The following is a 13,171-nucleotide window of genomic DNA, read 5'->3' as shown; positions in this document are numbered from 1 at the left end:
AAAATAAAACTAACTTTATTTTTTCTATCTTAAGGAAATTCATGAAAATTCATGAGGGTAGAAATGAGGGTAGAAATAAGGTTAGATATACCCATCTACCCTAAAAATTATTTTTGTTCATGGGCTATGCCCCGCCGCTTTGCGTCTTTATGTTAAAATAAATGGTACCATTAATGATATCATGACTGTTCTCGTTCATGTCTGATTTACATCTAATGAAAAAGTTTAGAAGAATTTTCTTATTCTTTCTGGCATATTTTTGTCTGATTTACATCTAATGAAAAAGTTTAGAAGAATTTTCTTATTCTTTCTGGCATATTTTTGTCTGATTTACATCTAATGAAAAAGTTTAGAAGAATTTTCTTATTCTTTCTGGCATATTTTTGTCTGATTTACATCTAATGAAAAAGTTTAGAAGAATTTTCTTATTCTTTCTGGCATATTTTTGTCTTTCCAGTACTCCCGCTCTAATGGTCCCAGATGTGTTGTCTTTGACTCTCTCAAGTTCTTAGATGGTATAACATCTTCAACGCCTCCTTCATATCTTACTTTATAAGTGTCATCGTTTGTGTTATAGCCAAGTATTTCAATAACCACTCCTCGCTTTGCTTCGTCAATGGTTTCAGCAAGTTTGCCATTACTACTTTCGACTAATTTGTGACGAGGGTAAAACGCAATAGAGTCGTCGGCAGCTTTTATAAGATATCCATTACTTTGCGTAGAGTCTACGATATAATAGTTTCTACTTAACCTTAAACGTTTCTTTGTCAACGGTTTGTCGTCAAGAACTACACGAACTTTTGTACCAGGAATGAGGGTAAATTGTGTTGAATTTCTGATATTTTGTGTTTGGCTTCGTTTCTTTTGTATATACTTTTCTTCTTGTTGTTGTGTCATTGAATTTGTTGTATGTCCTGTTGTAGAATGTGTTGAGGAATTATATACTTCGAGAAAATGTTTCATTGTTTCTTCGGTAAAGTCTCGCTCTTGATTTAAATCTCTGAGAGTCCTTATGAAGCGGTTTATGATGCCGAGTATGTTATGGTTATGGTCTTCAGTAGTGTAGTGAGTTATGTTATGCTTAATGAGAAATTCTGTGATTTCATTGCTGAGGTATGCACTGTCTTGGTCTGATGTTAAAGTACTTGGGTTATGTTCTGCTACAAACTTTTGTAAAACTCTTAAAACTTCATGAGTTCCTTTATTTTTCATTGGATATGCATATGCTTTACGAGTATTAACATTAATGAAGATGAGGAATGGTTTATGTCCTCCTTTTCTGCTTTGAATGAGAGTGTCAAATTGGTATGCGTCAGGAGTGTTGGAGTAAATTGGTAAAAAGTAGTCGTAAGGGTTTATTTTTGTTTGATGTACAACATTTTTGTCAAAGAACCTTTTCACTTCAGCTCTGTTAGTAAATCCCCAACTCTTTGCAGCTTCATTGAACTTCTTAAATGACCTCCATGGATGTTGTTCGAATACTTCTTTCAAGCTCATTTATGTAAAGTTAAAGATTTTATTCTAGGCTCAAGCGCGTTCATTGAACGCGGTACCATGCATAAACCGTCACAAATGGTGGCATATAATCTGCACCCGAGCCTGTTGGATTTGTTGTGAAAGTGTGTGAATGATTACCTCCCGGTTCAGTTTGTCGAAAAATCTTTTTTGCTGAATTGTTATAAGATGGAGATAAAACATCATTGCCAGCTTCATACTCTGAGTTGTATAATGGGTGGTCTCTTAATGAGTGGCTATGGTCGCCAGAAAAGTTTGTAGTTCCTGTATGAGTGTGCGGTGGAAGGTTTGCTTCTTTAATTTTCTTCGAACCTCCTGTTTGCTTTGAATATCTAGCACAGTATAAGAATTTATCTACAATCTGCTTCCACGTACCAAAACCTAAAACTGTTGCTGAATTTGTTGAGTTCATTGACGTATAAATAGAGCCTATAGGATATAATGTTTCAAGAATCTGAGTCTTTAATGTTTGAAGCTCTGTTTTGTCTGCTTTCTTATCATATAAATCTTGAGCAGTGAATTTAACATTATTTTCATCATCCATGACATAAACATTTTTACAGCTAATGTCTTTCTTCGTTGTTATGTTTTCATTCGATGTTAAACCTTGTGGAAAGTTAGGAGGTTTATAATATGATGCATCCCCACCAGTTCCGCCAACCGTTCCTTCAATACTTTCTATAGCAACAGTTGAGAAGGAGTTATGTGTATGTTCTTTATCAGCTTTCTTATCTAACATTGCTGGTAGTTCATATGTTTCAAAGTTTCTGACATGACCTTCAATGTTCATACATTTACTATTTAAGGAGTTTAGTGTATCTTTTACGCTTGTACTCGGATTCTCTAAAGGTGCACTTGAACCAAGGGTATAGTTCAATATTATGTCGTCTGCTCTAACAGTAGTGAAGGATTTATGTGTATGGTTCTTGTCAGCTTTCTTATCTAACATTGCTGGTAGTTCATATGCTTCAAAGTTTCTGGCATGATCTTCGATATTCCTGCAACTGTTATCTAAATTGTTAAGAGTATCTTTTACGCTTGTACTCGGATTCTCTAAAGGTGCACTTGAACCAAGGGTATAGTTCAATATTATGTCGTCTGCTCTAACAGTAGTGAAGGATTTATGTGTATGTTCTTTGTCAGCTTTACTATTTAATGTAGCTTGAAGTTCATTTATATCGGAGATATTGTGTTTATGAGATTTCAAAACTTTGTTCGTTGCGTCAAGTTCATCTTTGTCGGCTTTACTTTTAATAGCATCTTCAAAAGTTATTTTTGCCTTAACTCTCAAAGTAAATCTTGGTTCAACTAATACACCGTTAACAAAGAAACTAGAGGCATAAATTTCATCGTTATAACCAAATGCTTCTTGTGCTTTACCTGTGTCATACTGTACAGTACAGCTTATGTCATAACCTTTAGCATGAATGTATTTATATCTTCTTTCATTAACATCTTCCGTCTTCACTTTTTCATCCTGTGTTAAATATCCATGGTAGTCCGTTATAATCTGTTCATCTGAACTTATATAATGAACATGGTTTTTATCTGCTTTTTGTGAAAGAAGTTCAACAACTTTTGCTTCACTTATGTCACCAGTGTCACTTTCATTTATTTTTGTCAGCATTGCGTTCAAAACTTCATAAAGACTAACTACTTCTTTTGGTTCTTGAAACAATGAGTCAAAAGTCTTTCTTAACATTACATCTTCAACTGTTATGACTGAGTCAATACCTTTCTCTTTTATTGTCTTAGCTAACTGACCTAAGACAACGAACATATAGTCTAAAATATTATCTTCAGTGTTAAACGCTATACTGTTTTCACGAATTGTTGTGTTTGTTGCTGTTAAACCTTCTTCAAAATCAGGATATATATTCAGTAGATTTTCAACAATTGTTTGAACCACTTGTCCTCCTTCTCCTTCTTCATCTAAATCTCTTGCTGCCATTAAAGGATGTAAATTAATTGGTTCAATAATTCCGAGACGAGGGTTGTAAGCAAGTCCGTCGAACATATTTTTACGTTTGAGTGCCCAGTTAGTTAGTTTCTTTGTATTATATGTTACTTTACCCCATAAATTTTTGAGACCGTCAAAGAAACTTCCTGTATTTCCATGTAATTTAGCAAACTCAACATAAAACTTCATGCTATCTATGCCACCAAGAAAAGTCCAGAGTGTGTCTATCTCACTTTGCATGGTTATAAGAGATGCAGTTGTTGCACCTGCTGAAAATAAATTAAACAACCACCCTAACCAACTCTTACCTCCTTCACTTTGTTCTACTTTCACAAAATCACTGATATGACTTTTTAAGTATTCTTTCGTAAGTAATGTGTCTCCAGATGTAACGCCTCTAACGATATTATCTCCGTCAAAAGTCAGTGTTCTAACTTGTGTCCATGCAGCCTTTATTTTAAGACATGCATAGTCTGGTGTTTGAGGAGCAGAAGGCTCGATGTATGTAATTTTAAAGAAATCGTCATAATTTTTCTTAAAGGTTTCATATGTTGTTTTGAATGTATTGAACCTCATTATTATATCAAGAAGTTTTGTCAATGAGTCAGCAATTGCTTCATCTACTGTTGACGTTTTGAGTTTTATTTCTGCTGAGTCGTTTATGAATGGTACTTGACATTGAGTTGTATATGGGTCAAATCCTGTAGGACCCAAATGAAGCAAGTAGTCTAAAATATCACGAACAGACTTTGAGACAGTTGTGTTATCTTTCATGACGATTTCACCATTTACAATGAATGGCATAGTACATGAAGTTATTTGTGGGTCAAAACCAGAAGGATTGAAATGAAGCATATAGTTCAGCGCCTCATACACTGACTTATACACTGTTTCATTATTTTTTGACACAATTTCACCATTTTCTATAAATGGCATTGTCGAAGGAGTTGTTTTTGTATCGAACCCTGAAGGATTGAAGTTAAGAATGCTTTCAAGAGCTTCATATACAGACCTATAAACAGTTGTGTCGTTCTTCATGACAACTTCACCATTTACAATGAATGGCATAGTACATGGAGTTAAAATAGGGTCAAACTTTTCATAGTCCTTCCATGTTATATATTTCTCAGTATTTCCATCAGAAATAACAATATATTTGTCAGTAAGTGTGAGAGAGTATTGACCAAAATATAAACGTTTAGCTCTGTCAGCTTCATACGCATATGCAGCTATACTCATATTTTAATGAGAATAAAATGTTGTTCTATTTACAAAGTACAGACCCGAACGAATACGGACAGTAAAGCTACAAACAAACTTAGGTCTACAGAATGAGGCGCTTGCATTCAGATGTTGACTTCAATACTATCGCAACTTTTGTTCATAACAGATGAAACAGATTTCATGGAGCTTGAAATAGATGAAAAGAAGCACGAAATAAGATTTCACAATAATGTAGAATATAAGATGGAAACATTAGCTGGAGTGTTAAATGCTCTCATAAATACTACAATAAACAAGGATAACGAAGAAAACTTAATGAATGTTAAACTTATTGCAGGAGTTTTGAAGTTCAGTTATGCGAAGGAGTTTAAGATAACACGAATGAGTCATAGAGTTCAATTGCTTCGAGCATACCATATGACATTTCCTTTGAAAAGTGTTGACAAAACGATTGAGATGAAATCTGTTCCATACGTATGTTATGGCAATGTTTGTACATTGAGTCAAAAATAGCTAATGTCACAGGTATTTCAGGAGTTAATAGTAAAGGTTCAGTAGAATATAAATCCTTCTGTTATGCAGTAAATTCAATGTTCATTCCAAACGTTCCTGTCATAGCAACTCATTTAGGTAAATGGGTTCGCATTAGTCCTCATAATTTGAAAGACATGCAATTCAGACTTGTTGACTTTCAAGGAGAGCCTGTAGAACTGAAGGCACCAGTGCGAATGACTGTTGAAGTTGACTTTTTAGAAAATATTAAATGCAACAGCTTACAAGAGAACTCAGAGCTAAAAATATAAAGTATGAATGTTATGTATTAGGTCATGAACTTTGGTTGTTGCTGTTTGATGAAACAAATGAGTTAGTTATGTCAGTCAAGAGAACAGAAAAATATTGTGTTAGTGAAAACCGCACCAAGTCAATAAGATTAGGTTTGCATTATGAAGATGAGTTCGATACTGTTGAAGAAGTTTTGGACAGATATTACAAATTGCTAACTTGAAATTTTTTTGACTGACGGCACAAAGCGCCAAGACCGAAGGTCCTGACTGCTTTAATTTACTAAAACATATTTCAAACAAAGCTTATAGTCAGTAGATAGTTTTGTATACTCGTTCGAATATCTATACTTAAACTCAACTCCTGTAGTTCCTGGTGTTTCAATGATGCGGATGTTACCTATTTTCATGAATATTGGCGTTTGACCACAGCATTCGATTTCAGGGTCGAGATAGTCAATGACACATTGTTTCCCTGTTATTCGTGATATAACATTTTCAAGGTCCTCCTTTGTTAGAATTATTTGGTTCTTGCTTATAAGATTTACCAAAAGCTTCTTATCGTCTTTGAGTAAAATTCTTTGGTATAACTGAAGAAGGTAATGGTCTACGTTATCTGAAGGATTTGTTTGAACATTTGTGTAAGGGTTGTCGTTGGCCTATCTTGAATGAATTTGGTCCAGTGGTGGATACTCTAACTTAACATCTGATGTAGCGTTAGCGTTTGAAGCTGTGTTTAAATTCACCGACTTAAGTTCTGGTTCTTTTTCTTTCAAACACTCTGAACTATAGTTCTTTATGACAATATTGTTTGTCGTTCGTGAGTCAACATTTGATGTTGGTTCAATTGGAACATTAACGGCACCAACTAAGATGGATTTGCTTCTCATTTCATATAGAATAAAAACCTTTTATATGTATGAAATGAACAATATACTCGACAAGGGTTTGAATGTAAAGCTAACGAATGAAAATATTGTTGAATTCACTGAGACAGGTGCTGCGTATAAAGATGTAGAACTACTGAACAAAAGAGCTAAGGGAAGAAGCAGGAACATGAACAAAGGGTGGAAGCCTATAAAAATTTATGTCAATGATGGCTCAGGAGGTTCAAACATAAAGTATGCAGAAAGTTATAGAGTTTATGCTCTCAAAGGTGAAAAGCCTTCATTTAAGAACAGCTATTCTAACGCATATCCTCAAAAGCTAACGGATGGGGAAGTGGATGATATGAATGACAGCAAAAATATTAACAGAAATGGCGACAGAGATGCATGGAATTTGTTTACCATCAGTCAATTGAAGGTTAAACTTTAAAACAATGTTGGTCGTTCCATGGAATATTTTTGACTTTAATGGTATTAGTCATGATATGAATCTCAAGGTATGAACGAGGAGAGATGAGAGACTTATATGCTTCCCAAATTTCTTCAAAAGGTAATGTTATACCTGACTGTTTCCAAATGAGTTCAATATCATAGCGTGAGAAACCTTGAAAGATAACGAAGTCAGTTATGAGACGTTTTATGTTTAAAGCTAAAAACCTCCATGTTTGCATAAGTATTGCTACAGTTAAGTGGTAATGTCTGACTTTAGTAATGATGTTAGCTAATGGTGAGTCAGGCTTTGACACTAAACCTTTTCCAGCGAAGTCGTCACAAACGAGCAGAGTGTTTGAAGGATACTTTTTGAAGGGGTATTTTGAAAGTTTTGATAGAATGTAGTTTGTCAGTCGTTTCATATCGTAAACTCCTGAGTATTGACGTAAGTGGTGTTTGTCAATAATTCTTTCCATCTCCTCAGAAGTCTTTTGCATTCCTGACTGTATGAACTCTACGATGGCATAATATTTCCTCTTACGTCGAATGTAACGTTGAAGAAATTCAATGAGTTCACTGTCTGGAACTTTAACGACAGAGGCTTGAACTTTTGACATAAATGTTTTCGCTGTTGAATCCATAGAGTCTGAAGTTGCTGATATAATGATTTGGTCATAGTAAGAGTCGTTTCCTAAACGTTCTGTTATGAGTATATGACGAATGAGGTTAAATGTCTTACCTGAACCCATCTTTCCACAATAGAAATAAACACCATTTGAACAGAACTCATAGTCCTTACTGAAAGGAAGAATGAGAGAAGTTAAGTTTTCTGTTTCATTCATGTCTTCATCTACGTCATGTATTAAATGCTTCATTTTATCTCCATTAAAAATGCAAGTCAGAAATATTCAGAACATAGCACCGAGTCTAACTGACAAGAGTATAAAGATATACTATGAACATGTTATGATGAAACCTACCAAAATTCAAGAAAGTCAGTATACTTATGAATATCCAAGACACTGGGTAGAGTATGTAGGAGGTGAGAAAGCTATTGAAATCAGACAGGTTCGAAGTATTCCAGCAGGAAGAACAATATTATTGAAGAACTTTAATGTTTTGAGATATAATGATGAAACAAAGAAGCAAGATAGTTTCCCTGTTGCTGTGTATGTGAACTTAGATACAGGAGATGACATGAAAGTTTTTAATACAAAGCTTCAAACGGTAGTGAGAGAACAACTGACTGCGGAAGGCATCCATTACCTTCAGAAGTTACCATAGCATATAATTTTGAAACAAACTCAATAGATTTTAAAGTCATCTCTGCAAAGAAGTCAGGTTTTACATTTAATGAAGCAGATGTATATTCGAATGAAAACTTCAAAGCTATTGCATGGTTAGATAATGACGATTGCTTTAAGAAAATATTTAAATACAGTGACTCAACGATGTCAATAGATGACCTTCGTGGAATGTTACCATCGACGTTTACAGTAGAAGGTTCAGCAGGATTGCTTACAAGATTGTCAATTGGTGGTATTTGGTCTCGTGAGAACATTGTTATAAAATCCAGTATAAGTGAATTTGCTGAAGAATCTATATTATGTCTTTCAAACTACATGTATTCGCCGCCGAAGCATTATAGTATAACAAACTTTGTCAGTAAGTTTAACATAAGACTTGTCGAACCTTCTTCAATGAAAGATGTTGTGCTACCTAAAGATGGAAAGGATGGACTCATTATTGAATGATTTTAATAGCATATTAAATGAGCTTGTTCTTGAAGGTCATTCATGATGAAATAACTGTTGTAGAAGATGTTAGCAATTGTTCAGACATTTTGAAGCGAATAGATGAGATAAGAAAGAAGTTAGATAGACCGCAAAGCGGTGAGGGCGAAGCCTGTGAGAACGCTTATGTTTCATTGACTTTCTCCAGTAACGAGAACTTTTATGAGATAATATTGAAGAGAGATGATTTTAATATGGGGTAAATGGTAGCTTGGGCAGCTTTAGGCGCAATGGGAACAAAAGCATTAGCATTTGGAGCAAAAGCACTTGGAGCTTATGACGCAGTAAATAAAATGAGTGGAGGAAGGGTTTCAAAGACATTAGATGCAAATAAAGGAAAGATTGGAGGCTGGGTTGCAAAGAAGTTATGATTAAATAAAATAGGGCTCATAAATAAAGCATCCAATTTGGTTGCGACTGAGTCAGAAAATGCTTTAGGAAAGGACGATGAGTTTGCAAAACACGCAAAAGACTTTAATGACCAGATGAAAGGTGAAACAATGCATTTAAATAGAGTCGATGGAACTAAAGAAAATGTTTCTTCTCCACCAGCGGTTTATCCATACGGACCTTATGGAATGTATGGAAACCCTTATGAACGACCATTTGACCCATTGACTGGTGGAAGTAATTGGTATCATTATGGACGAAGAAGAAAGACAGTCAAGTTGGAGACAGACGTGAAGAAAGCAACTAAAAAGAAACCAAGGAAGAGAGTTATAAAGCAATGAATTCAACAGGGTGAAAAAACAGGTGAAAAAAGAGGTGAGATTTCACCACTTCACCTAAATCTATTTTTGTGCTATGTTTTCATACGTGTGAGGGTGGTGATATCATTAATTTTTAAATAAATGTGGGAACAAAAATAAAGCATATCTACTCAACAGGAATGAGACCCTTACTGACTATGTATTCGTTTAATGCTTGATGAAAACAATGGTACATATTATCGTATGGGTATACACAACGTCTGTTTCCATCGTCGTCGTATATGTAGAGCTCAAATCCAGTCCAACCTTCTTTTGTACAATATGTAGCTTTATTTAAGTATGTATTTATGTAGATAAGGCAATTTTCTTCATCGCTCCAGAAATAATTTTTCGTCTTTGTTGAAATAGTTTTCGTTCCTCTACGTCCATAAGGAATGTATGCAATAAATTTAGCATCATAAGGGATTGTAATATACTCAGGGTTTCTTTCATCGTCAATGGGTCTGTCTTTGTTAAAATGCATGTTTCTCAGTTTTACTTGAGTTTTGAATAGTTCACGGAAACGTTCTGGGAAAGAGTCATAGTAAATGTAGTCGGACATGTCTTTGTAATGAAATAAAAATAAGGTTATTTTTTATTTAGTGAGGATGGTAGTGAATTCGTTAGTGAAGTCGTTAGTGAATTCGTTAGTGAAGTCGTTTATGTGTCAGACGGTTTTGTAAATATTTAAGGTTGAAGAAATAGGTTTTGTAAATATTTTCCTGTCTCCTATGGCGTCGTTCATTGATCTCACTGAACTCTTGAAGGAGGTCAAAATCAGGGGCGTCTTCCTCTTCTGCGTTTTGGCCAAGAAGCTCGCCTACTGTGAATTGAGCCTTCACTTCGTCAATCCGTTCAATGAAGTCTGAGGCCTCTTCGTCAGAGATACGTGGTTGGATGCTTTCATTTTCTTCAAGATCTTTGATGTGCATACTGAATGCAGTCTCAATGAGCTCAGGAGTCAGCGCATTCCAGCAATGTATTAAAATATACACTGCCAACTTCAGCGTGCACTCGAGGGAAGTGTTGATAGAATAGTAAGTCCACCATGTTCTCGTTGCCATATTCTTGAAGGCGCCAAAGACATGCATGCCAAGAGGTTGGCACAGATCGGTGCATCCAACTGGAATGAAGACGAGTGTGATGTTCAAGTCTTTAGCAAGCTTCTTTGTTTCTGCATTTCTGTGGCTAGAATATGTATCAAGAAACAAGTAGATTCTATCATTTTGAATGTAACTTGGATTCTCGCGATAACGATCGTTGTAATACTTTCTAAGCCATCTGAGATATTCTTGAAATACCTCCTTTGTGGCCCAACCTGTTTCGGAATACAAAATCAACTCATTGGAAAAGACTCTGTTGTCGTAAATCTGCTTATGGCATGCATCTGTGAGACCCTTGCAGACAAATGTGAGTGGAAGTTTACTGCCGTCTGCCTGGATTGTGGCAATAATAGTGATTCCTTTCTTCTCGTTATGATTCATGTGGACGTCAACACCTTCCGAGCCTTTTATTGCATATGTCAGTCCATGAGCGATTCCACATCCGTAAAAGGATTCATCTGCGTTGCAGATTCTCCACAATTCATCCTTGAAGAGTTCCATAAGTTGAGCTTTGGTCTGTTTAAAGCTTTCGATACGAGTCTTCATCTCTTCGATGTCTTTTGGCCGACGATGCCAATGTGCTTCACGAGTGGTCAGGTCGCATCTCTCTCGGAAATTCGAAAGGTAATGGTCAGAAACAACAAAATCGTTTCTGAGAATCTCGTTAGGGTAAGCCTTTATGAACATCTTGACAAGCACTCTGCACATTTGGGTGTTAAAGAAGAATTTTTTTTCGATGAATTCTTTGATGATGTAATTGGCTAACAGTTCTTCACCGTGATCACTGATAGCACGATTGATCAAATATGCAGCCGTCTTTGGGTTAAATTCTGGGTCAAGTTCGTATTTTTTACGGTAATTATATAAGGTGGCAGGACAAACGTTTGTACTCTTGGCGAGAATTTCTATGAGACCTTTGTTAGCTGGATCCAAGCTGTCTTCAATGAGGCTCATTAGGAGAGATACTTGAGTGTCTGACAAATTTGCTGCATTTAACTTTTGCCTTGGAACAAGTTTGCCTAGTTGCAGGAGTTTCTCTGCAGTGTGTTGCGGAATGGATTCCAGATTGGGTATATCTGGTTCTTCATCCATTTTTTTGTTGGGCCATGAGTTCGAGGTTTGTTAGGTACCAATTTTCAAAAACGATATGAGAGAAATATATCGTTTTTAGTTTTTTTTAAAAAAATATAAGTAAAGGGGTTTGTATTGTCAGTAATCTAAGGATGATGCTAACTTCTAGGTTTTGTATGACTGGCTTATGATTTGACTAAAGAATCTCTTGAAAATCTGACAATGCGTGGAATCTGGAGAAATGCAGCAGTTTGTATTGTTATCAATCTAAGGATGATGCAATCGACATTAATCATTTCATTTTCACTCATATCATTGTTGTTATTTCATCTTCTAAATAGATTATTTGCTTCCATTCTCCGAGCACAATATCTCACGGCTTCCATGTTAGGGCCGGCACACTAACACATCATGCAATGAGAATAGCTCGTAGAGCAACAAAGAAAAATGAAGTTATAAATAAACTATAGAATTTAAACGTATAAATTTAAATGTGTTAACATCATTTTGAAGTGAATTTTACGATATCAAACTATAGTTAACCTTGGAGCAATCTCTTTTCTGATTGCAGGCAGAGTTCTGCATCCTGAGGACTTTGCCTTGCAGATATGCTTGTAATCACTACGTGAGCAACTTGGTGTTGCAAGTTGCAGTCTTTACCGGTTAGCTTTTTTTGAAGTTTCTTCGCATCTTATATAAGCTCTAGATCAATATTTATCATCAGAATTTGCATCTCATAAAGCACGATATTAATCAAATAGGCAAATTTCATTTGGAGTCTCTCATTAAATGAGAAACTCCTAATGAGATTTGCTCTAAGGTAATGTACTTATTATGCTTGGCCTAGAAGCAAGGAGGAAACATGTATATGGTTTGTTTATACTGAAGTTATCTGGAATTCTCTCAATTGAGGATTCAAATCCAGATAACAGCAGTATAAGTTAATATTGTTGTGCACCTCAGGTTGTTTATAGGCCCGAGAACGAGAAAAGAATTTATGGTGTGAATTGGCTCGATATATACCTACGCTCGCGTCATGTAGTTCATATTTTCGCGTTCTGAGAGCGGAAAACGCATTTTTTGAATGCGTAGATTCCGAATCACACGGAAAAAATAGGTTTTAATAAGAAAAATAGACAATTTATGAAGTAACAAAGCACATAGTATTATAAAAAAAGAAAAACATTTTTCTCATATGAAAGAAAATATAACGTATTTTTTACAGAGCGTAGGTATATATCGAGCCAATTCACACCATAAATTCTTTTCTCGTTCTCGGGCCTATAAACAACCTGAGGTGCACAACAATATTAACTTATACTGCTGTTATCTGGATTTGAATCCTCAATTGAGAGAATTCCAGATAACTTCAGTATAAACAAACCATATACATGTTTCCTCCTTGCTTCTAGGCCAAGCATAACAAGTACATTACCTTAGAGCAAATCTCATTCGGAGTTTCTCATTTAATGAGAGACTCCGAATGAAATTTGCCTATTTGATTAATATCGTGCTTTATGAGATGCAAATTCTGATGATAAATATTGATCTAGAGCTTATATAAGATGCGAAGAAACTTCAAAAAAAGCTAACCGGTAAAGACAGCAACTTGCAACACCAAGTTGCTCACGTAGTGATTACAAGCATATCTGCAA

General features: G+C 35.4%; 9 protein-coding genes and 2 pseudogenes across 11 annotated transcripts, besides 4 other annotated features; 5 read left to right on the top strand and 6 right to left on the bottom strand.

The window, feature by feature from the left end:
- Positions 1 to 10,037: part of a mobile genetic element that runs on past the window's edge.
- TVAGG3_0079780 (integrase core domain containing protein family) lies at positions 412 to 1,497 on the bottom strand (the record flags this gene model as incomplete). The annotated part of the gene is made up of 1 exon (XM_051221989.1): positions 412 to 1,497. One exon carries the CDS (start codon positions 1,495 to 1,497, stop codon positions 412 to 414), a length of 1,086 nt encoding a protein of 361 aa, XP_051106975.1.
- TVAGG3_0079770 (phage tail repeat-like family) lies at positions 1,538 to 4,714 on the bottom strand (the record flags this gene model as incomplete). Its single annotated transcript, XM_001328913.2, has 1 exon — positions 1,538 to 4,714. The coding sequence occupies one exon, from the start codon at positions 4,712 to 4,714 to the stop codon at positions 1,538 to 1,540; it is 3,177 nt and encodes a 1,058-aa protein (XP_001328948.2).
- Positions 4,732 to 5,502, top strand: TVAGG3_0079760 (annotated as a pseudogene). The gene has a single exon. A coding segment is annotated over exon 1 (771 nt).
- Positions 5,757 to 6,140, bottom strand: TVAGG3_0079750 (uncharacterized protein; the record flags this gene model as incomplete). The annotated part of the gene is made up of 1 exon (XM_051221988.1): positions 5,757 to 6,140. A coding segment is annotated over one exon (384 nt), but the record flags the coding sequence as incomplete, so codon positions are not given.
- TVAGG3_0079740 (uncharacterized protein) lies at positions 6,141 to 6,371 on the bottom strand (the record flags this gene model as incomplete). Its single annotated transcript, XM_051221987.1, has 1 exon — positions 6,141 to 6,371. The coding sequence occupies one exon, from the start codon at positions 6,369 to 6,371 to the stop codon at positions 6,141 to 6,143; it is 231 nt and encodes a 76-aa protein (XP_051106973.1).
- On the top strand, positions 6,397 to 6,798 carry TVAGG3_0079730 (uncharacterized protein; the record flags this gene model as incomplete). Its single annotated transcript, XM_001328912.1, has 1 exon — positions 6,397 to 6,798. The coding sequence occupies one exon, from the start codon at positions 6,397 to 6,399 to the stop codon at positions 6,796 to 6,798; it is 402 nt and encodes a 133-aa protein (XP_001328947.1).
- On the top strand, positions 7,641 to 8,571 carry TVAGG3_0079720 (annotated as a pseudogene). Its single transcript has one exon. A coding segment is annotated over exon 1 (931 nt).
- Positions 8,797 to 8,964, top strand: TVAGG3_0079710 (protein of unknown function, DUF4107 family; the record flags this gene model as incomplete). Its single annotated transcript, XM_001328910.1, has 1 exon — positions 8,797 to 8,964. One exon carries the CDS (start codon positions 8,797 to 8,799, stop codon positions 8,962 to 8,964), a length of 168 nt encoding a protein of 55 aa, XP_001328945.1.
- TVAGG3_0079700 (protein of unknown function, DUF4107 family) lies at positions 9,079 to 9,324 on the top strand (the record flags this gene model as incomplete). Its single annotated transcript, XM_001328909.1, has 1 exon — positions 9,079 to 9,324. The coding sequence occupies one exon, from the start codon at positions 9,079 to 9,081 to the stop codon at positions 9,322 to 9,324; it is 246 nt and encodes an 81-aa protein (XP_001328944.1).
- TVAGG3_0079690 (uncharacterized protein) lies at positions 9,470 to 9,904 on the bottom strand (the record flags this gene model as incomplete). The annotated part of the gene is made up of 1 exon (XM_001328908.1): positions 9,470 to 9,904. One exon carries the CDS (start codon positions 9,902 to 9,904, stop codon positions 9,470 to 9,472), a length of 435 nt encoding a protein of 144 aa, XP_001328943.1.
- Positions 9,905 to 10,037: a terminal%2Cinverted (terminal inverted repeat of Maverick-2 transposon ID:TVAGG3_0079680).
- A 398-nt stretch (positions 10,038 to 10,435) lies between these two features.
- Positions 10,436 to 11,537, bottom strand: TVAGG3_0079670 (uncharacterized protein; the record flags this gene model as incomplete). Its single annotated transcript, XM_051221986.1, has 1 exon — positions 11,175 to 11,537. A coding segment is annotated over one exon (363 nt), but the record flags the coding sequence as incomplete, so codon positions are not given.
- Positions 11,538 to 12,265: 728 nt separating this feature from the next.
- Positions 12,266 to 12,543: a mobile genetic element.
- Positions 12,544 to 12,564: 21 nt separating this feature from the next.
- Positions 12,565 to 13,022: a mobile genetic element.
- Between the last annotated feature and the right edge of the window lie 149 nt (positions 13,023 to 13,171).

Source organism: Trichomonas vaginalis, chromosome IV (assembly GCF_026262505.1).
Source record: "Trichomonas vaginalis G3 chromosome IV, whole genome shotgun sequence".
Taxonomy (NCBI): domain Eukaryota; phylum Parabasalia; order Trichomonadida; family Trichomonadidae; genus Trichomonas; species Trichomonas vaginalis.
Note: the sequence above shows the minus strand (reverse complement) of the source record. Positions and strands in the feature narration are given on the sequence as shown.